This window comes from Eulemur rufifrons, chromosome 6 (genome assembly GCF_041146395.1).
Source record: "Eulemur rufifrons isolate Redbay chromosome 6, OSU_ERuf_1, whole genome shotgun sequence".
Taxonomy (NCBI): Eukaryota; Metazoa; Chordata; class Mammalia; order Primates; family Lemuridae; genus Eulemur; species Eulemur rufifrons.
The window spans coordinates 20997580-21021229 of NC_090988.1; the positions used below are offsets into that span (position 1 = coordinate 20997580).

The 23650-nt window shown below is 40.4% G+C and overlaps 1 protein-coding gene across 2 annotated transcripts in view; it reads left to right on the forward strand.

Annotated features, from left to right (window-relative positions):
• Window positions 1–330: 330 nt before the first annotated feature.
• The window catches only part of USP28 (ubiquitin specific peptidase 28), a 60186-nt gene continuing 36866 nt past the window's right edge, over window positions 331–23650 (forward strand). Inside the window, exons 1-3 of one of the 2 annotated variants that reach the window (XM_069468899.1) lie at window positions 371–450; window positions 16860–16937; window positions 17927–18059. In XM_069468899.1, coding sequence (XP_069325000.1) covers window positions 394–450; window positions 16860–16937; window positions 17927–18059 — 268 coding nt within the window. In that variant the 5' untranslated portion in view covers window positions 371–393. Of the gene's footprint in view, window positions 451–16859; window positions 16938–17926; window positions 18060–23650 lie in introns of both variants that reach the window. The other variant, XM_069468901.1, reaches the window with a different exon arrangement.

Here is a 23650-nt window from a genome sequence, read left to right on the forward strand (position 1 = left end):
GAGGAGAACAAGACTCGGGAACGCAGCGTCCTTGCTCCCCAAACTCCATCCCCGGCACCGACCGCTTGAACCGCGACTGCCCCTAAGCCGCGGGCAGGGCCGGGGTCAAGTGGCCGGCGCCGGGTCAGGCCGGCGTGCGCGGGAGCACGCACGGAAGCTCGGCCCTCGGTCGCGCGCCTTTGCGTGCGCGCGCACGTCGGGGGCGGGGCGTGTGGGCCGGGCCTCCGGCGCGCGCCGCGGGCGGGGGCGGGACGGAGCGGGGCGGTGGGGGCGGGACGGAGCGGGGCGGTGGGGGCGGGACGGAGCGGGGCGGTGGGGGCGGGGCCTCCGCCTGCGAGGCTGGACTGGCGGCGGCGGCGGGAGACGGGTGACCCTCGGAGGGGCGCCTCGGCCATGACTGCGGAGCTGCAGCAGGACGACGCGGCCGGAGCGGCTGACGGCCACGGCTCGGTGGGCCCCCGGGGGCTGGCGGGAGCTGGGGGGCGGGCCGCGGGGCCCGGTGGGGAGGGGTGTGGAGCGCGGGTGGGCGCGGGGCGCGGGGCGCGGGCGGACAGGCCGGCGGGGCCTGCGGGGCTGCGGGCGCGGGCTGGAGGGGCTGCGGAGGACGCCCGGCCGGGCGGGGCGGGGGATGCGCCCGCGAGGGTGAGGACGGGGCCTGGGGACGAGGCTGACGGCTTTGCACCGCTCGGGCGCGGAGATCCAGGACTTTATCTTCGAGTGCGTGGGCGAGCTGAAGTTGGAGGGGGATTAAGGTGTTTTGAAAAACCAGATAGAAATGGCTGGACGTGGGGTTGTCTGCATCAGGGCTCAGTGACGCGAGCGCTCCTGGGCCCCGACCTGGTGAGAAACTTCCGAGAGGGCAGCGTTGCTTGTTTTTGTTTTGTTTTGCTTTGACTTTTAAATCAGTTTTATGGCGGTGTTTAAGAGTCTAAAGCCGACCGGAGTTGTCTCGCTTAAAGCCGGGAATCATCAACGTCTTGATAAAAGACCTGGGGTCCTAGTTACGACTACTGCCTTACCTACTAACCCTGCTTTTATAAAAAAAAAAAAAAAAAAAAAAAAAAAAACCAAGACAGAGCAGTCTCCCCAGTTATTTCATGCATTCATCACTGTAGATTTTTAAGAAGGGTGAGGAACGGCGCGATGAATAGAAGGTATACTGAGGGTGCTCTCCTTCCTAATGTCTGAGAAGATTGACATCAATACAAGGATTTCTGGATTAAGATGGTGAGAGCAAAAGAACACTGGTTTGGGAGAAAATCAAAAGGCTGATGTCTGTGTGAAGAAACTTGGGAAGTGGGCAATTTGAGAATATCTTCTAATGTTACCTCAGAATGTTATAACTTAACACTACCTCCTCACCCCTCAAGTACTGCACTTGTTCAAGACAGAATGGGAAATCTGTGCTACATTTTCAAATAGGAGTTTGGAAATGAGAAGTTTCTATAAAATATTTGTAATACAAAGTTGCTAGATGTCTCCAAGTGAGAATCCTTTTATGCCTTTTTACTTTTTTGGCCAAAGACCAGTAGTATACAACATGGATGCACTTTTTCAAACTCCTGTAGAGAAAGATACTTGTAGGTCCTGGGCTCCAAAATGGAAGTATGTGGATGGTATTTCGTGTGCTGATTTCTAATGGAAATATTATTGTTAGATGTGTAGATGTTCACAAGTGCTTTGTGGAATGTGGGTCAGGATTTTTTTCTGTTTGGTTTCGGTTCTATTTGTTTTTAGGACAGTGACTTAAAAACAGGTGGGAAAATTTTAGTTTTGAGACAGTCATATTGATTTAGAGAAGAAAGTGTTTTAAGGGAGAGCAAGTCATATTTAAATTTGTCAGGGCTCTGTCATTTAAGACCACATGTCTATTAATCAGCAGCATCTTCATTTACCTTTGCCACAGTTTGAGTAGTGACCCTATTTCAGCATTCTCTATTTGAGAGTTTGTATGTGAGGTGCCTGGTGAGCGTTTGTATATAAGTCATAGCTATTTTGGGAAGGCTTGGAACTCTAGTGGCTGTGGCTGGCTGGAGTACCCTGATTCCTGGCAACCTGCAGAGTGATGACATTTAGCGTTCTTCCCTGTGATTTGCCCTATACTGACAGATGATAAGCTTGGAATGCTTGATAACGTTTGCCCTTTTTATTTTTGCTAATGTAAAATGCTTAAAGTTAGGAGCATAGGTTGAAGAAACTTGTATGGGGAAGGTGCCTTTTGCATCTTAGAGGAAAGATTTTAATAACTTTTTCCTCATCTTGGTAAGTTTCACATTAGAATGGATTCTTTTATTTTGAATTCTTTGGGGCATTCTACCTTTTGCTTAAAGGATATTTAATTGTTCTAGTTGAGAAGAGCTATCCTTCCCTGGCACTCAGGGAAGCTATTTAAAACCTAGAATGCTTCTCTTCCCTTATTGGTCAGTTGTACACAGGACAGACATAACCCTTTATAGCCTCCCAAGAATTTCAGTGAGAGAAAAATGTAGTACTCTTGAAATATGCTACAGTATGTACTCGAATCTGACAGTAGACACTTTGTAATATTACTAAATCCCCCAGACTGCAGACTGATACTCTGGTATCTAAAGGGATTACTTACTGACAGATTCCTGTATTTAAATCAATTTTTGACTTGATTAAAAACCAGCAGCAAAGTTTACCGTTATTGTAGGATACACAACTTGGTCAGTTTGGTTCTTATAAACCTGTCACTCTTGGAGGTTGTACTGAGGGTTCATATCACACATTCTTTATGCCAGCTGAAGACCTGTAAAAACCTGCCAGTTTAAGTGACAATTTAATGCCCTTTTTTCTTTCTCTTGATTTATTGACTTTTAATTTCCTTTTAATACTTTGTCTCATTAATTATTTTTTTTGGAACACCCACAAGTCTTATACCCCCTCAACTGTAGTTACTGCTCACACAATGAGCACAGTATTTATAAGACATATTGACAAATAGCATCTCACCAGAAAAGATTTTTCCGTGTGCTCTGTTTCATCAAAAAAATTAAACCAATAGCAAAGCGAAGCAAATAGTTTCTAAGGAAAATAATGTTGCTGATAGTAGCAATAGCTAATAGGTTTTTTAAAAATTATGTATATGTGTGTGTGTGTGTGTGTGTGTGTCTATAAATATATGTACATATTTTGTAGAGCCTGAGTCTTGCTATGTTGCACAGACTGGTCTCAAACTCCTAGCCTCAAGCAAACCTGTTGCCTCCATGAGTGCCAGGATTATAGGCCTGAGCCACCACACCCTTCCCACTAACGTTAATTAAGCTTGTGCCATATGCCAGAACCTGTCTTTAGAACTTAACATAGTGTTGTCTCAATATTTATGACAACTCTGTGAAGTTTCTTGGAGAAGGCTTCTACTTGTTAAGTAATTTGTCCAAAGTCACCCAGCTAGGAAATGTATAGCCAGGATTGTATGCAGACAATTCTAACTCCAAGAGCCTAAGACATCCCTTGGTCCTATTTCTTAGTTGATGGACCCATTGTCCTTGATCAGAACCTTTCCATTACTCTATTAATGCCTTCTCTAGAACTCTCCTCCTGATGTTTTAAACTTCCACTCCTCCCTGCAGTCTTTATAAATAGATTATCTTCATTTCTACTTGACTGAGCTCGATAGTGTCTGAAAAGAGCTCCCTGTCTCGAGTTTTGTGTCTGCCAACCCCCGCCCCTTGGCCCCTGTGCTTCATCTCTTTTCTCCTGTTTCAGTTGAGATACCCTTCCTTTCTTCCCCCTTCATTTCTTGGAGAGAAATCTAGATTAGTGGTTCTTACTGGGGAGAGATTTTACAATCTATGAAGCATTTGGTCATGTCTGGAGACCTTTTTGAGTGTGACTCCCGGTGGATGATGCTACTGGCATCTAGTGGGTAGAAGTCAGGAATTCTACTGAATTATCCTACAGTGTATAGGACAGCCCCCCAAAACAGTTATGTGGCCCAAAATGTAAATAGTGCTGAGCTTGAGAAACCCTGATGTCTCTCCTCATGTTTTTATGTTCTGTTACCTCTCCTTTATCCTACTCTAACCCCCCAGACACCTTCACTGTCTTCTCCCTTGGTACTCAACATTGTGGTCCATGGCCCAGCAGCATTCACATGACCTGGGATTTAGAAATGCAGAAAGTTGGGTGCGCTGGAGCCAGCTTGTTCTGCCTTTCCAGCTAATTGTGTACATCTCTTCCAGCCTTGTGTTCAGTGACCTCATGTTGATAGCTGTGTTAAGGTATATTTATATCAAGGAAACAAAAGGCCATGCTGCAAATCAGCAAACCACTGCTTATACCTCCACTCTAGACCTGTCAAATCAAGATTCTGCCTTTTGACAAGATCTCTAGGTGATTCATTTGCATATTAAATTTTGAGAAGCATATGGATAGAATTCTCATTTTCCATTCTGCTGTGCACATGTGTCCTCAGCAACAAAATCCTCTGCTGTCCTGATCAGCTGTTGTCCACCTCCTCCCTTTTATTTTGTTTACTTCTGTCTTTTGTAGAGACTGGCTCTTGCTATTGCCTAGGTTGGTCTTGAACACCTGGCTTCAAGCAATCCTGCTGCCTGGGCCTCCCAAAGTGCTGGGATTGCAGGAGTGAGCCACTCCACCCAGCCATATTTTGCTTTCTTTTGGAACAAAGTTTGTAAATCCACCTGTTCCTTTTCTAAAACATTTTTCCAGTGACAAAATAATTCAGACTCAATATAGAAAACTTGAAAAATATGGACTTGAGCAGGATTAACTCTTAGCTGACAGAAGATTGAAGTGGGTTGGTTTCCAGATTCTACCACAGAGCTTGAGGTGTCAACAGCAGCTTCTGCAAAAGCCCAGTTGTGAGATGGCTGTTAGGACCAGCCTGGGCTCCAGCAAGACGCCAATTGGTCAGAGGCCTGTAGAGAGACTGACCAGGCAGCAGTGGGTTAGGTTGTAGGGCCATGAGTGGTTTTATGTAATTAGCATCTGCTGGGCTGCCTAATGGCGAGCCTTTCCAAAGTAGGCTTTTACTAAGTATTTGTTATTGTTGAATGAAACAGATTTCTCAGAGGTGACCAGTGACTGACCCCTTTCTGGTCAAATTAATGGCCTTTCAGTAGTAATTGTTTTTACAGTTTTGCTTTGGTTAGTCAAGTACCCACGCAAGTCCTATTCTCATGCTTTTATTATTTTATGCTTTTATGATCCCCCATTATCCACTTTTTTGTTGATATTTATTTTGGAATTTGATTTTATTATTTCTTACCAATTATTCTACTTTTTCCCAAAAACTTAGTGCGTATTTTTTAATCACTTGCCATAGTCTCATCACAGACAGAGAATTACCATAGTAGGCCCTCAGTTCTGAATTGGCTACATCATTTTTAATGTTAGCCCTGGAAAAGATGTTTGAATTTAGCTAATGTATTATTGTATTCATCTTGCAAATACAGTAACAGGTTTAGGGAGTTGATTTACTCCTGGTCATACAATCTATGGCACAACCCTGGCCCCTTCAGTTCAGTGTCCTGTTAGCTCCTCACACTGCGATAGCTGACTTACTGCCTGACCTTCCCTTGGATTTTCTGGTCCTGCATTATTTTGGTTCCTCTACCTTTCTTCTCGTCTAGGGACTAACCATTTGCTCTCTTGGCTTTTTTTTTTTTTTTTTTTTGAGACAGAGTCTTACTCTGTTGCCCTGGCTGCTAGAGTGCCGTGGCATCAGCCTAGCTCACAGCAACCTCAAACTCCTGGGCTCAAGCAATCCTTCTGCCTCAGCCTCCCCAGTAGCTGCGACTACAGGCATGTGCCACTATGCCTTGCTAATTTTTTATATATATATGTTTTTAGTTGTCCATATAATTTCTTTCTATTTTTAGTAGAGATGGGGATCTCGCTCTTGCTCAGGCTGGTCTCAGAGCTCCTGACCTCCAGGGATCCTCCCACCTGGGCCTCCCAGAGTGCTAGGATTACAGGTGTGAGCCACAGGCCTGGCCTGCTCTCTTGGCTTTAATTGTTCTTTTGTTAACTGCTTCCAAATCTACATTTCTAATCCTGAGTTGCAAATGAATTCTACACTCTATATTCAAGTGTATTTTGAACAGTTCTACCTGAACATCAATCAGCCTACTTGGTTATAAACATTTGTCACATACTTACTTTTCCCAGGGTTATTATACTATTAATAGGTATGGAAATGTACACTTGTATTACTGGTCTGTGTCATACGCCAGTTACCACCCTCAGCACTTTCCTGTACATTTTTAATCTTTACAAAAATCCTGCAAGGTTTATTACTACTGATGAGGAAACTGAGACTCAGATATTAATGTAGCTTATAAAGTCCTCATGTGAGATTTTCTTTGTTTTCTTTTTCTTTGTTTTCTTTATTCATAGAGATTTTAAACTGAAGTCTGTTTGCCTCCATATTATAGATGAGAAATGTGGCTTATGCAAGATTAAATTATAAGTAGCAAAGCTGCAACTTGAAGCTATTCTGACCTGAAGCATAACATTTCCCCCACTGTAATAATACAGGCCTTTCTAAAACCAAACTTTCTGACTACCACTTGACTGCGTAGCACTTTAATATGTGTTCTTATCGAAGCCTCACAGCAACTCTGTGAAATAAAATTTAGTATGACCAGGAAAGTAGAATTTGCACAGTGACAGAGCTAGTAAGTGATAAAACCCAAACTATAACACAGGCATTTTTCTCCTAGGATATCAGTAGTTCTACTACAAACTCTAGATGAGTTTAGTTGGACTGGCAGGTCACAATTTTTATATTTATATCACATTTTTTAATTTTACTGATAATCCCTGTATGAATTATTTCATTTGATAGTCATACCTGTACTGTCACAACTTAAGGTATATTTCATTTTCCAGATGTGGAAACTGATGCGCAGGAAATTAGAGATTTTCCAGGAGGCTAATCTGGGCTACATAGTGTTATTTCCATTATCCAGGCTTTGTACACAAAATGGGAGGTCAAAATATCAGACACTGACATTCTAATTTCTTCAGCTATGGAAAAACAGAAAAAAGAAAGAAAAAGTATTGTACACACAAAGCCAAATTAAAAATCTGCATCAGTAGGTGTCAGCTGCATGCTATGTGATGGCTGGTAGTCAGTTTAAATGTAAGAAGTCCTAAAGCAGTGTTTTCTTTTTCCAGTCTTCCTGCCCAAGTTAGTACTTTCCTAGTGTCCTTTTTCTTTTTCTTCCTTCCTTCCTTCCTCCCTGCCTTCCTCCCCTCCCCTTTTCTTTTCTTTCATCTCTCTCTCCTTCCTTCCTCCCTCCCTCCTTTCCTTCCCCTCTCTCTCTCTTTTTTTCTCTCTCCCTCTTTCTTTCTGTCTGGCTTTCTTCTTTCCTTTCCTTTCTTTGGAGTGGGGTTGTATGTGCAGATCTCCCTTTTAATTTTTTTTTTTCCTTTTTAAGAGATGAGTCTCCTTGTGTTGCCCAGGCTGGAGTGCACAGGCTATTCATAGGCATGATTGTAGCTCACTACAGCCTTGAACTCCTGGCCTCAGGGGATCCTCCTACCTCAGACTTCCCAGTAGCTGGGACTACATACAGACTTACGCCACCATGCTTGCTCACGTGTTTATTATTTTTTCCTTTTGTTGCTCTTGCTTTTGGTGTCATATCTAAGAATCCACTGACAAATCCAAGGTCATTAAGATTTACTTCTATGTTTTCTTTTAAGAGTTTTATAGTTTTAGCCCTTATATTTAGGTCGTTGATCCATTTTGAGTTAATTTTTTTTTCTATCAGCTTTATTGAGGTATAATTGATACATTGCATATAAGGTGAGCTATAATAATATTTATTTTGTTTGTTTTTGAGGTAGAGTCTAACTGTGTTACCTGGGCTGGAGTGCAGTGGCACGATCATAGCTCACTGTAACCTCGAATTCCTGGGCTAAAGGGATCCTCCTGCCTCAGCCTCTCCAGTGGCTAGGACTATAGGCACTTGCAACCACACCTGGCTAATTTTTAATTTTTTTTTGTAGAGATGGGGTCTTGCTATGTTGCCCAAGTTGGTTTTGAACTCCTGGGCTCAAGTGATCCTCCCACCTTGGCCTCCCAAAACGCTGGCATTATAGGCATGAGCTGCCACGCCCATTTTTGAGTTATTTTTTGTGTATTATGTGAGGTAGGGGGTCCAGTGACATTCTTTTGCTGTGGATATCCAGTTGTGCCAACACCATTTGTTGGAGACAAAGTTTTCCCTATCAAATGGTCTTGGCACACGTTGAAAATCAATTGACCCTATAGAATGTATGAGATTATTTCTGGATTCTCTACTCTATTGGTCTGTATATCTATCCTTATGTTGGTACTACACTGTTAAGATTACTGTAGCATTATAGTAAGTTTTGAAATCAGTAGTGTGAGTCCTCTGACTTTGTTCTTCTTTTCAACATTGTTTTGGCTTTTCAGGATCCCTTGAAATCCTATGCAAATTTGAGGATCATCTTTTCTATTTCTGCAAAAAGGCCATTGGAATGTTTATAGGATCATGTTATCTGTGAGTAGAGTTTATAGGGATTGCATTGAACTTGTAGATTGCCTTGGTAGTATTGTCATCCTGGACATTAAGTCTTTCTGATTGGGCCACAGGGTGCCCACTGACTTGGGCAACTGTTATTCTAGGTGTATCTGTGAGGATGTTTCTGGATCAGATTAACATTCAATCAGTAGACTGAGTAAAGCAGATTGACCTCCCTAATGTGGTGGGCCTCATCCAAGCAGTTGAGGACCTAACTAGAACAAAAGGGCTGAGTCTGAGGAAACTTCACCTGCCTGACTGTTTGAGCTGGGACTTGAGTCTTCTGCCCTCACGCTGGAACTTACACTAATAGCTCTCCTGGTTCTTAGGGCTTGAGTCACGGACTGGAACTTAAACCAGCAGCTCTTCTGGTTCTCAGGCTCCAGACTTAGACTGGAACTACACCGGTGGTCTCCAGCTTGCTAACTGCAGGTCTTGAGACTTCTCAGCCTCCTCGGTCATATGAGCCAATTCTTTATAATAAATCTTGCTTTCTTTATCTCCTATCAATTCTGTTTCTCTGAAGAACTCTGACAAATACAGTCTTCTAGTCCATGAACCTGGATGTCTTTGAATTTAGTTAGGTCTTCTTTAGCTTCTTTCAACAATGTTTTATAGTTTTCTGTGTATAAGTTTTTCACCTCCTTGATTACGTTTATTTCTAGGTATTTTATTCTTTCAGGTGCTATTGTAAATGTAATTATGTTATTTATTTCCTTTTTGGGTTGTTCATTGCTGCTGTGTAGAAACACAACTGATTTTTACATGTTGACCTTTACTGTGCAACTTTACTGAATTTGTTTATTAGCTCTAGTAACTTGTGTGGATTTTTTGTGATTTTATGTATGTATAGGATCATGTTATCTGTGAATAGAGATCATTTTACTTTTTCCTTTCCAACTTGGATTCGATTCTTTTCTTGTCTTTTCATCTCCAGGATATTTTATTTCTTATTCTTGCCTAATTGCTTTGGCTAGAACTTCTAGTACACTGTTAAATAGCAGTGGTGAAAGTGGGCATCTTTTTCTTGTTCCTGATTTTAGGGAGAAAGCTTTCAGTTTTTTACCATTGAATATGATGTTAGATATGGGTTTTTTCTAAAGGCCCTTTATTGTGTTGGGGGAAATTCCTTTCTATTCCTAGTTTCTGATTGTTTTTATCATGAATGCATGTTGGATTTTGTTAAATATTTTTCTGCATCAGTCAAGATGGTCATGCATTTTTTTCCCCTTCATTCTATTGGTGTGGTGTATTACATCATTTGATTTTCTTGCTGGTTTCCTTTGTGTCCTTGGCAATAGCACTCTGTTAGACATTCATTTGCAAATATTTGACTAAGCTTTATCTCTTCATTCTTTGAGGTGTTCAGAGTCTGTCCTCCCTCTCTGTTTCTCCTACCAGCATCCTGCCTATCTCATCACAACTGGTTTACTCAGCAGCCCGGTAACTCATGCTTAAGCTTTTTCCCTAGTCTCATCCCATTTTGAACCGGTTGTTCACATGTGCTAGATTTGTATCTCTTCCCTGCTGAGGAATCTGTAATGATTATCCATTGTTCATCAGATCAAGTCCAAACTCATCCTGACATTTACTTTTAGAACCCTTCATAATCCAATCCTACATCACCTCTCTAATCTCTATTTATCGAAAATAGAAACTGTAAACCAAGACCCATCTGATAATAACTTAAAATTTTATTGTTGCTAGATTTCTAAAACTATGAGCATGTAAATTTGATTTCTCATGTCTTTCTCCAATATTTTCTTGGTTTCTCAATTAACCCTAGCAATGCGTTGCTAAAAATGGTATTTTCCTTCCTTTTTTGGAGATGTGTTGTGGTGGCTTCCCAGCCTCATTTCTTGTATTTGGTTGGGGCATATATTTAAAGAAATGAAAAAATTTTGTTTTAATGTATTCTAAAGTAAGAAAGAAAAGTAAGATTTAGGACATTATGTATAGTATGAAAAAATATATTCATGTGCATAGACAATTTCTGGAAAGATATATCAGAAACTATTAATAGTGGTAGCCCCTGGGAAATGGAACTAGGACGGGAAGAAGAGAGAGATTTCCTTTTCATTTTATACCCTTGTGGACTGTTGGAATTTCTCACTCAGTGCATGGGAAAAAGGAGATGAAAAATTAAGAAAAGTAAATAATGATTAGTTCCTTTTCTTTTAAGTCCCAGTTTAAACCCCTCTACACCATATAACAGCAGCTAAATTTTAAATGCTTTTAATGCTTTTTAAAAATTTTAAGCCAGTTGATGAACAGGCATTTTCATCATATACTGACTTTTACACTATTCACATAAATTATCAAGTAGTCCATTTCAGGGAATTTAGTTGTATCTGCAGCTGCTATTTGTCTTTTTTAGAGAGTCATATCCTTATGACTATTTTAGGTTTCTATTCCACGAATAAATTGGATCAACATGGAGTAGTTCCAGAAGAAAAACTGCAAAAATACCAGGGCTTTTGTGAGCCATTCCTTTTTTTGTGGCGGTTGGAAAGGTTAGCAGCAGTTTCAGAATGCATTGTTAAGACACTGGTCACCAGACAGAGTTTCTGGCGTTGATGCTCTATGTTTTCTTTGACTCCTATTTTTTTGCTTTTCATGGATATTTAAGTTTTATTTTAAAATTGGAAAACCAGATCTTTAACTTTGGAAGGAATTTTAGTAGGCACACCTTGGTAGTTCTTTGGTGTAAGGGAACATTTATCAGTATTTACTTAGTTTTAAATTTAGAAATGTCTTCATAAGATTAGACAATTGAGATCAGGAAATGTGTGCATCAGAATGATGAAAATAGCATCCCTGTTTGAAGGAATGGAATAATCTGGAAGGCTCCTCATCACAATGCTAAATTAGGTGTTTTTGATTTTTTAATTTTTTATTTGTATTCATTTATTTATTGCTACAGTGTCTTACTCTGTTCCCTGGATTAGAGTATAGTGGTGCAGTTATACTCACTGCAACCTGGAACTCCTGACTTTAAGTGATCCTCCTGTCTCAGCCTCCCAGAGTGCTAGGATTACATGCATGAACCACTGTGCTGGGCCTCAGATGTTTTAAAGATTAGTACTTAGTAATTTTGCCGCCTTTGGTCAGAGTGAGTTTTCAGTAAGATTAAGCCTATTATTGTTTGATAACAAAAACTCGATAGCTTAATGTTTTTATTGTCTGAATAATCCTTAATGTGTTCATTGCTTATTGTGAGGTGAGTTAGTATCTTGGCTTTAAGAAAATCTCAGACTTGAGAAGTAGACTGGATTGCACCAAAACCACTGAGTAGCTGAGGTCGGAAAGCTTGAGCTCCTTCCTTCTAGAGATTTGTGTGTGCCTGTCTTTTTTCACTGCCTCTGGGCAGGAAAAGAGAGTACTTTTTGTTTTGTGAAAACAATGTGAATTTAGCTAAGGAAGTGCAAACCTGTTGGCTCATGCAGGTTATTTGACTTCATTGTGACAGGCTTTGTCTTGTCTCCTGTTGGGTGTGTACTTTATATATAGCAATGTAGTCAGAGTGAAGTTAATATTTAAATCTGCTTTTTGTGATGTTCAGGAGAAATGAGTTAGTAATACAGTAGGATCCTGATGAGTTTAGTTAAGTCTGTTACTATAAAATTAATATTTATATATAGTACTTATTAGGATTTGGGATGTGGATACCGTTGAGAATTTAGCTAAATCTTTATAAGATAGTCATGTCATAGCAGTTGTATGTATATATCAATAACACAGCTTAGTCTTTGTGAAATTTGTTATTCAGACTTTAATAGCTATCTTTGATTTAGCTTCTAATTCAAGACATTTGATGATAAAGAGGTCTTGTAAACTTTAATTCCCTGATTTGCACAAATGCCTACCATCATAAGGATTACATGCATGTAAGGCATCTACGTTCCCTGGCATTAAGTGGGTGTTCAATAAGTGTTAGTTATAGTTCTTATCAGCACTGTTTTATGAATAATTCAAATTAAGCAGTATGTCCCGTGATTCTTGCTTAAGGGTGGCAAGAATTGCATATTCAAAACAATTAGAGAACCATATTACCTAAGAAATACCAGGTAAAGACAGCAAGCCACATTCATTCATAGGCTTGTTTCCTCAACGTGGAAGATTAAAAAGGGGAGAGAATGGTATGGACCTGAGTTCTTGGAAGGACTTTATGGAAGGGGTAAGATGAATGTAGCCCTTGACTGTAGGCTCGCATTCCATAGTTTAACAATGTAGGAGGTAATACTAGTGATAGTAGGGGCAACACTCCAAGGCATGAGAGAATGAGTTTGTTAGGTAAGGAATTGAGTAGGAGAAAAGGTTGAGCAGGTTGAGGGTGGAATGAGGTAATGGTCTTCGAATGGCAAGATGAGAAATTTGAATTTGAATTGCCATGTAGAACATTGTTCTTGCAGCTGTACAAAATATTATAATTTTACTATTTGTCATCTCTGCCCAATAGCTTTTTAAAAGGAGAAACTGAGGAGTTTATTTTCCTTTCCTGAGTGTATTATTCTAGGTGTATTAATGTCCACTCCTACCTATTACAAAGTGCAGAAAGGGCAGTGGGAATGCTGGGGTGTAACTGATTTTGCTCCAAAACTGATGGAAATGATTAGTAAATTAATATTTAAATACCATATTTGTTGATTCACATTTATTTGGCATTCTGACACCTCCGAAATCAAGCTGTTCCTTCCATGTACTATCATCCAAGTAGCAGATGTGACATGGTCATTGTTCCACATGTGTTCCTACTGTTGTGACAGTCAAGTTATATGTACTGTTAGTACAACACAATTTACTTGCCATTTAAACTTTTTTTTTTCTTCCAGAAATAAACCCATATTTATTAAGTCATTTTCCGTTTTCCCCACCCCCTCAACCTCTGGCAACCACTAATTTGCTTTCTGTTTCTATGGATTTGCCTATTCCAGACATCTCTTTTAAAGGGAATCCCACAATATGTTGTCTTTTATGCCTGGCTTGTTTCACTTACTGTAATGTTTTTAAAGTTTGTCCATGTTGTGGCACAGATCATTACCACATTCCTTTTAACGGCTGGATACTGTGCCATTGTGTGGATATACCACATTTTGTTTATCCATTCATCAGTTGGTAGACATTTGGATTCTTTCCACTTTTTGGCTCTGTCGAATAATGCTGCAATGAACATTTGCATGCATGTTTTTGGTTAAACATGTTAAAATGTCTTTTTTTTTTTTTTTTTTGAGACAGAGTCTCACTCTGTTGCCCGGGCTAGAGTGAGTGCCGTGGCGTTAGCCTAGCTCACAGCAACCTCAAACTCCTGAGCTCAAGGGATCCTCCTGCCTCAGCCTCCCGAGTAGCTGGGACTACAGGCATGCACCACCATGCCCGGCTAATTTTTTTTCTATATATATTTTTAGCTGTCCATATAATTTCTTTCTATTTTTAGTAGAGATGGGGTCTCGCTCTTGCTCAGGCTGGTCTCGAACTTCTGAGCTCAAACGATCCGCCCACCTCGGCCTCCCAGAGTGCTAGGATTACAGGCGTGAGCCACCGCGCCCGGCTTAAAATGTCTTTTAAAAGGTTACACTGTGATTCAACATTGAAATGAAAAAAAAAAAAAAGACCTTCGTATGAAGAAAGTCATGGAAACAGAACAGCAGAGTGTACATTTTATTTTATTTTATTTATTTATTTTTTGAGACAGAGTCTTGCTCTGTCGCCTGGGCTAGAGTGCCGGGCCGTCAGCCGAGCTCACAGCAACCTTAAACTCCTGGGCTCAAGCGATCCTCCTGTACTGGCCTCCTGAGTAGCTGGGACTGCAGGCAGGCACCACCACACCCAGCTAATGTTTTCTATTTTTAGTAGAGACAGGATCTCCCTCTTGGTCAGGCTGGTCACAAACTCCTTAGCTCGAGCAATCCTCCTGCCTTGCCTTGGCCTCCCATAGTGCTAGGATTACAGCCGTGGGCCACCTTACCTGGCCACATTTGATTTTATATGAAGCAAAATATTTATTTTTGGAGGAATGATTGCAGTTTTAAATTTTCTTGCAAAGCTACAATCAAGTGCTTTATGCGACCTAGAAAGGAAGATACCATAGATGTATTAAGCTATGTTAAGTTTTGTTACTGAGAGGCATGCAAAAGAATTGCCTGTCACATGCCAGGCAGTGCACCTGGAAGCGGGGGAAGTTGCTGTATTCTTCAGTATGAATGAAAAAGTTCAGAGCTCTAAGAAGCTGGTGTGATTGATTTATTATGTCATAGTTTAAGTGGCAGCAGTTTTTCTGTTTATAACTGATGGCACCTTAGATTTAGTAAATACAGTATTTACTTCTCTAATTCTGAAAATAGCTTTAGAAAAGATGCACTAAATCAAACTTGTGATTACTTAAAAACAGGCAAAATTAAAAAAAAATAGGAAACTTGTGCAAACGTCAAGGTAAAAAATACAAGAATAAAATATTTGCATTGTTCTGCATTCTATTTCTTTGTCTTCTCAGACACAGTATGGTAGAGATTTCAGGCTCTGGAGTCCATCAGGCTGGGTTCAAATTCCAGCTCCACCCCTTATTAGCAATAACCTTGTACAAGTTACTTAAGCTCTCTGTGCCTCAGCTTTCTGTCAGATGAGCATAGTACCTATCTCACAGGCTGTCATGAGGGTTCAATGAGTTTAGTTAATATATGCTAAGTGTTTAGAGCAGTACCTGGCTAAAAGTAAGCAGTGGATGTTAGCTGTTAATTTTTGTTGGGATTATTTTTCGTGAATCATAGGTGTTAATTGGTATATAGAGTAATTCCAATGAAGATGTGATTATCCCACTGTTACCTTCTTGGTTCCAGTTTGATATTAATATGCTACTCATTCTGCCTTCCAATTCCACCCTTTTGGGGTATATTGACGTTGGTCTTTTAAAAAACTGTGTAATTGAGATACACAGATTCATACACTTTTATGTAGTAAAATGAAATGGAATTAGAATTAGTTTGGGAAAAAATTTATGATACTACGTTTTCCTGAAAATCACATTTGTGTTTTCAGCTTTTGCCATGGCTAAATCTGGATACTTTTTAGTCTGATTATCACTCAGTGCGCAGGCAGTGGCTGGCTTTGACGGGACTCATAGCCTCAAAGACTGCTGGTCTCAGCAGGTTCGGGTTCCATTTCTAGCCTATGACTATAGCCTGTGACTAGAACAGAAAGACTGTTGATGCTTTTTGGAGGACTTTAGAGGGATGTTTCAGTTAGTTATTTCTAGTTGTGTCATACCCTTAAGTGTTGCATAGGGCCCTCAGCTGTTGAAGAACATAGGATACTGTTTCTGTTACAGCTGGCAGTAAATGCGGACAGTCTCTCTTTGAGACATATTACCAACTGAAGGATGGTTGATGGTGAAGTAACAAGTATTGAATTGGGACTTAATTCTAGCATAACCTGAGGAATGGTGTAAATTAGATTTCTTCTCACTGAATTAATTTTGAACTATTTTGTTTTCAGTATCGATCCAAAAGATCATTGTGTCTCAAGTTGGGCCAGCCAGTTGTTTAAATTGAGCTGTACGTGTAAATTGGTGTTTTTTTGTGTTAACTTTTGTCTTTGTGCAAACCAGGCTAAAATGGTAGGGTGAAGGCATTAAGTTTGAAAAGGGGTTATAAACTGATGTTATGGTAGCTGGAAGTTAATAAGGTTAGGTTTTTCCATGATTCAGATTAATGAAGAGAAAACATTCCATAGTTTATTCCCTCTGGAATTATATATTTTATTTAATAATCAGAAAATTCTAGCTTTAGCCATACTTCTTTTTAAGTAATCCAAACCAGAGTTTTAAATATGATGGTGGTGGTATCATTGGTTAATTACATGATTGGAAACTTACTGTCAGTGAAAAATGACACACGCAAATGGCATGTGCAGTGAGGCTTAAAATAGCACATCTTCACATCTATGCAAATTCCCTGGACTCCTTCTATGACCTACTTATGCACTGCTTACTGAAAGAAAAACCTGAGGCACTTTAAGCATCCATTAAGGCTAGAATATTACATTTAAATGTTTTATATGTTTGTAGTTTTACTGTCCACTCACATTTCTTTCAAAAGTGCTAAAAGTATTTTCCATGATTAAACTTTTAAAAGAGTAATAGATTTGGCATTTCAGAATATGTCTGACAGTCAGTGCCTTGTTACTGGGAGCTTGCTGGTTCTTTAGAGGAAAAAATGCAAGTCTCAGGCCTGTTTATCCAAGATGCTTTTACTTATTCTTTAAATGCACCCAGGGTTTCTTTCTGACTGACATATCCGTGGTTTTTTTGTTTTGCAAATACAGAGCTGCCAAATGCTGTTAAATCAACTGAGAGAAATCACAGGCATTCAGGACCCTTCCTTTCTTCATGAAGCTCTGAAGGTGGGTTTCCAGACCCTGATTAGTCTTTAGGCTTTAAAACAGTTGTCCATAGCATAGTTATGTGAGTTCTAGTTATTTTTATGCCAGAGTGCATGGAGGGATAGAAGCTCTATAGGTCAAATGACCCAGTATCTTCAACATGTAAATTAAAGGGGATACGAGAGGCTCTTGGTGGGGGAAACCCTACAGGATCAAAAAAATTTAAGAAACATATCAACCAGTTGCGTTGTATAGATCTTATGGATCTGGTTCAGATTGACAAACTAAACAATATTTGAGTCAGGGAAGTTTGAATTGGTTATTAAAAAACTATTGTTACTCTTAAGCTGTGATAATAGCATTGTGGGTTATATTTAAAAAACGATACATTCTGAAATGCTGACCAGTGATTTAAGATGCTTAGGATTTGCCTTAAAATATTTGGGGGAGAGGGTAGGTGTTACAGATAGGACAAGAATGGCCATAACTTGATAATTGTTGAAGCTTAGTGATGGATACATGGAGCTCATTTATTCACTTTCCTGTTGTATACATTGGAAATGTTTCCTAATAAAAAGTTAAAAACAAGTATGGTCACCACTGAAAAAATAGGTAACTGCTTAACACTGTTATTGTAGAGGCTGACTTCATTTAGAATCTCTCTGTTGATGCCAGGCTCCTTTTTTGACACATAATACCTTAACTATTCTGTGAAATCAGGAGCAGTAGTATCTGAAACAATGAGCACAAATTCCCCTTGGGGTTTCCTTTTTGTTTGTTTGTAGTGGGAAATCAGATGACAGCTCCTTCCTGTAACTGGGTGTTTGATGGACGCTTCATGGCATGTCCACCATGCTCTCTTTTTTCAATCTTCTACCCTAGAATTATGCCTACACTACTCAGTGTCTCACTAGGGTAGTAAGGAGTTATAACCAAAACAGTAACTCACTACTTATTCTAAATTCTGTGATGCTTTACTTTTGAAATTTCTATTGTTTTTCTCTCCTTAGGCCAGTAATGGTGACATAAGACAGGCAGTCAGCCTTCTCACTGATGAGACAGTTAAGGAGCCCAGTCAAGACACTGTTGCTACAGAACCATCTGAAGTAGAGGGGAGTGCTGCCAACAAGGAAGTATTAGCAAGTAGGTATAGCATATCCTATCTTGGTCCTTCTTTGAACTAGCAGCAGAAAATGAAAAATGAGTATATGTGAGTTCCCTGTCAATCACATCAACCCTTAGGAAATAATAATAATGATAATAATAGCTAATTATTGAGTCATTGCTATGTTCTAGGCACAATTCCAAGCACTTCAATGGTTTCATTTATTTATTCATTCATTCACTAATTATTTAGTACCTATTTAACAAGCACCAGCCATGTGCCAAGTACTAGTGAATCCCTGCCTTCATGTAACTTATTTTTTATTCGGGGGGAGAGAAGTACATAAATAAATTATATAGCATATTAGAATGTGCTGAATACCATGGAGAAAAATAAAAGGGCAGAATGAAAGAAATGAAAAAGGCATGCTGGGAACTGGGTTTTGAATAGGATGGACTTTTAAGAAGGTGCAAGGGAAGTGAGAGAATAAGTCATGCAAGGCCCTGAGATGGGGTGCGCCTTGGCTTGCCCAAGGAGTTGCAAGGAGGCCAGAGCTGAGGCTTAATGAGTGAGGAGGGCAGTAAGGGATGGGGCTGTGAAGGAAGCAGGAGGCAGATCATGCAGAGCCTTCGTAAGTGCTGGCTTTTGCTCTGAGTTAGATGGATGGCCTTTGGAGAGTTTGGAGCAATGAAAAGATGTAAGCTGGTTACCATTTTCTAGATATCATTCTGCCTGCTGTGTGAGAACAGAATATGGGAGGAGGGTGTGAAGAGCATGGGTCAGATCAGAGAGCCCAGGACCAGTCAAGGGGCCATTGCAGGTGAAGGTGGCTTGGACCAGGATGCAGTGGGGGAGGGGTGAGAAGTGCTTGCATTCTGGCTGTATATAGTATTTTTAAGGTAAAGGATCCAGGTGGAGATGTCAAAAACGTAGACCCAGGCGCACAGTTCAGGGAGAAATCCAGGCTGGAGATAGATAAACTTGGAGCTGTAGCCTATAAATGGTATGTAGAGCTGTGGGACTGATGGCTTTCCAAGGGAGTGGGTGAAGTGCATTGGTGGTATAGTGGTGAGCATAGCTGCCTTCCAAGGGGTTGGGTGTAGGAAAGAGAAACAGTTCAGTGACTAAGCACTAGATACTCTCAGTGTTGAGAGGTCTGGGGAGGTGAGAATGTCCAAGGAAGACCAGGAGAGTGGAGCTTTGGAAACCAAGGAGGCTTCCAGGAGGAGGGAACCATTGGCTGGTCAGATAGTATTAATGGACATTTGGGCTATTTGCAGTTTTGAGCTATATTGAATATTGCTGCTGTGAATATTCTTATATGTGTCTTTTGGTACACTTTGCAACTTTTTCCAGTTAACGTTGTTCTTTTTGAGACTCATACATGTTGTAGGTTATAACTGTAGTTCAGGCCGGGCGTGGTGGCTCTCACCTATAATCCTAGCACTCTGGGAGGCTGGCGGATCGTTTGAGCTCAGGAGTTGGAGACCAGGCTGAGCAAGAGTGAGACCCCGTCTCTACTAAAAAAATAGAAAGAAATTAACCAGACAACTAAAAATATATATGTAAAAAATTAGCTGGGCATGGTGGCACATGCCTGTAGTCCCAGCTACTTGGGAGGCTGAGGCAGGAGGATTGCTTGAGCCCAGGAGTTTGAGGTTGCTGTGAGCTAGGCTGATGCCACGGCACTCTAGCCTGGGCAACAGAGTGAGACTCTTTCTAAAAAAAAAAAAAAACAAAAAAACTGTAGTTCATTCATTTACACTGGTATGTAGTATTCATGGATTCATGTTTCTTGTGCATGTGTGCAAGTTTCTTTAGTGTATATACCTAGCTATTTAGTTGGTAGATATTATGATATGTTCATCTCCAACCTTACAGATAATGACAGTATTTTCCAAAACGATTTTTTACCTGTTAATACTCCCACTAACAGTGTTTGAGAGTAATCATTGCTCTCAAATTTATTATATTAATTTTAAATTGGAAAATCGATACCCATTCTTTTCATATAAAATGCTCTTTCAGCTTCCCCTCATAGGTCTTAACAGATGCCAATGAAAACATTAAGTTAATTAACAAAAGAATGATGAAAGGAGAGTCAAAGGGCCAGGAAGGTGGAAATTTTTAAATGGTTCTGTTGTGGTTTTCCTGTAGCACTCTGCACATTTGCATCTTCTGAGGTAAGGGAAGTGCAGTTTAGAGTCAGCCTCTATACCTGTCAGGACCTGTTTGTAGCCCCCCAGGGCTACCAGCATCAGTTCACTTGCCAGCTATGCTCAGAGCCTTCCCTCCAGGGAATCTGCCACATAGCCATCTGCTGTCTCTTTTGCTGACAGAACAGTTCTTATTGGCATTTTGTGCCTGAGTAGGGTGCAAAAGGAATGTGTCTAGATTCAGCCTGTCTTTGCATTGCTGCAGTGCCCCCATTTCCACTTATTTAAGGGAGTTCTGGTGGGCATGACATCTTCTACTTTAATGTACCCCTCACATTTCCATAAGGCCGTGCCCTGTAGGGCAACCCTTCAATAGGTCAGGTCTTAGTTGCTCTCCTGCCTGACCGTGTATGTGGCCAGGCCATGGGCCACTGCTCATGAGTCAGTAATTCTTCCATCACTGCTAGGAAAACGGCATGCAGTTCAGCTCACCAAGTTGATTTGGTTTTACCTTCCTCGATCAGAGTGACATCCTTCCAAATAGGATGTTGTCTGTTCATCTTGGAACTGCCATCCATAAACCAAGCAGCTCTTCATCAGTCCAGAGCTGTTTATTAAGGTGCTGTGTAAGTGGCAGTAGAATCCAGCAGCTCCTCACACAGTTCCAGAGTCAGTCCTAGGGGTAAAGAGGCTCCCTCCTTGTGTTCCCCAGGTATCGTGATTCCGTATAAACCATTTCCATTTTATTATGGAACTCACCTGGGTACTGCTGTCCCCATTGAGACACGACCCAAGACAGCATGGGTATTTCAGGTTTCAAGATCATTTTATGTCCTCATTCATAGGGGTAACTTCAATTCATGTCTGATAACAAGGTAATAAATGCCCCTCAAGTGGAAATTCTTTAGTCCAAAGTCCCAGTAGTCATCCCTGGGAGGCCCTCACAGGCTTCTGCCATAAGCCCTTCGTAAACACTCCACAAAGGGCTTATCAAGTGGAGAATTTGTCCCTACCTGCACTACAGCTTCTGTTCTACACCATGTAGGCTGGTGGAATCTTCCTGGTTCCCATTTAGCATGTTCAGTTAATACTACCTGAAGGGTGGATTTACATGCCTTCTATTTTACAGTCGCAGATGGGGGAACATTCCCCAGGCAGGTGCAATGTCTGTCCCCATAATACAGTCAGGTAAAAGAAATGCGATTGAGATCAGTTTGCATGAAGCAAGTTCAAATCTACCAGTTCTATAAAATTTTACCTTAATTCCATCAACCTTTACCTTCCTGACTGTAGCCTCCATTAGGACTTTATCAGTAGATTTTGAAATCACAGTGCATCGGGCTCCTGTGTCAAGAGCCCCAGAAAAATTTCTTCTCTGCCCCCTGATCCTCTTACCACTTGTATACATAAGGCTTTGGGTCCTCAGCAAGGGGTAGAGCCAAGGGACTCTTTGGACTCTCTTTTTGTCAATCTTTATCTTGATTAGCCTGCCTCAGTATTGCCCCATGAAATTGCTGGTCACCGTTCTCATTGTAATCTCTGCCTTTCAGCTTTTAAAATTTCTGCAAACTGGGGTAAATGCAGCAAACTTGTTTGAAGCCCTTAATTTGGGGAACCAGCAGGAGCTCCCTTTGGTCCACCAACCTTTGGTCGTGCTGTACTAAAGACTTTAATCGGTGTCCCACCAATGTCTTTTATTCATCCCATTTCTTAATAACCATTTAGATTTTGATCACCTGCTGAGATGAGGCCCCTGACTTTCCCCTTTCTTTTTCCTTTAATCTCACCCCATTAATTTTTTTTTTTTTTAATTCTTTCTTTCTTTTTTTTTTTTTTTTTTTTTTGAGACAGAGTCTCCCTCTGGTTGCTCAGGCTAGAGTGCTGTGGCATAAGCCTAGCTCACAGCAACCTCAGACTCCTGGGCTCAAGTGATCCTCCTGCCTCAGCCTCCCAAGTAGCTGGGGCTACAGGCGTGCACCACCACACCCAGCTAATTTTTCTATTTTCTGTAGAGACGGTGTCTCACTCTTGCTCAGGCTGGTCTCAAACTCCTAACCTTCAAGCAGTCCTCCGACCTCAGCCTCCTAGAGTGCTAGGATTACAGGCGTGAGCCACTGTGCCCAGCCTGTTTCTATGAGTTTGACTACTTTCAATACTTCATATAGGTGAAATTATACAGTTTGTGACTGGCTGATTTCGTTTAACGTAATGTCTTCAAGTTTCATCCATATTGTAGCATGTGACAGGATTTCCTTTGTTCTTTTTCCAATTTTTTTTTTATCATGGTAAATTACACAAAACATAAAATTTGCCATCTTAACTATTTTTAAAATTTACCATCTTACCTATTTTTAAATGTACAGTTCAGTAGTATTAAATATATTCATTTTGTTGTACAATAGTCACCATCATCCATCTCTAGAACTTTTTCATCTTGGAAAACTGAAACTCTGTACACATTAAACAGTAATCTCTACTCTTCCCTCCCCCTAGCGACTACCATTCTACTTTTTATCTCTGAATTTCTAGGAACCTCTATAATTAGAAATAGTTTATCCTTTTGCAACTGTCTTATTTCACTTAGCATAATGTCTTCAGAGTTTATCCATGTTGTAGCATGTCTGAGAATTTCCTTCCTTATTAAAACTGAGTAATACTCCATTGTGTGGATATACCACGTTTTGTTTATCCCTGTGCATTTATTAGCAGACATTTGGATTGCTTGACTATTGTAAATAGTGCTGCTATGAACATGGACTTACTTTCTAGCGTGACTTACCCAGAAATGGGGATTGCTGGATCATACGATCTATTTTTAATTTTTTGAGGAACCTCTATACTGTTTTCGGTAGCAGTTGCACCATTTAAAAATTCCAACAGTGTACAGGGGTTCCAGTTTCTCCACATCCTTGCCAACTGTTTTTTTTTTTTTGTTTATTTTGATAGCTATCCTTTTGGGTGCAAGGTGATATCACATTGTGGTTTTGATTTGCATTTCTGTGATGATTAGTTTATGCCGAGCATCTTTTGGTATGCTTGTTGACCATTTGTACATCATCATTGGAGAAACGTGTTTCACGCCCTTTGCCCATCTTTGAATTATTTGTTTTTTTGTTGTTGAGTTCTAAGAGTTCTTTATATATTCTGATTATTAACCTCTCATCAGATATGTGATTGGGGATATATTTTCTTCCCATTTTACAGATGTCTCTTTACTCTGTTGATTGTGTCCTTTTATTCATAAAAGCTTAATTTAGTCCCATAGGTCAATTTTTGCTTTTGTTGCCTGTGTTTTTTGTTAAATTTATTTTTTATTCCTTACAGGCGCCTTTGCTTTTTGTGTCAAGAAACAATGTCTAAGAAATCATTGCCAAGTCCAGTGTCATGAAGTTTTCTATGTTTGACTTTTTAAAATAGGTTTTATTTTGTTTTTAATTGACACATAATAATTGTACATACTTATGGATATGTTT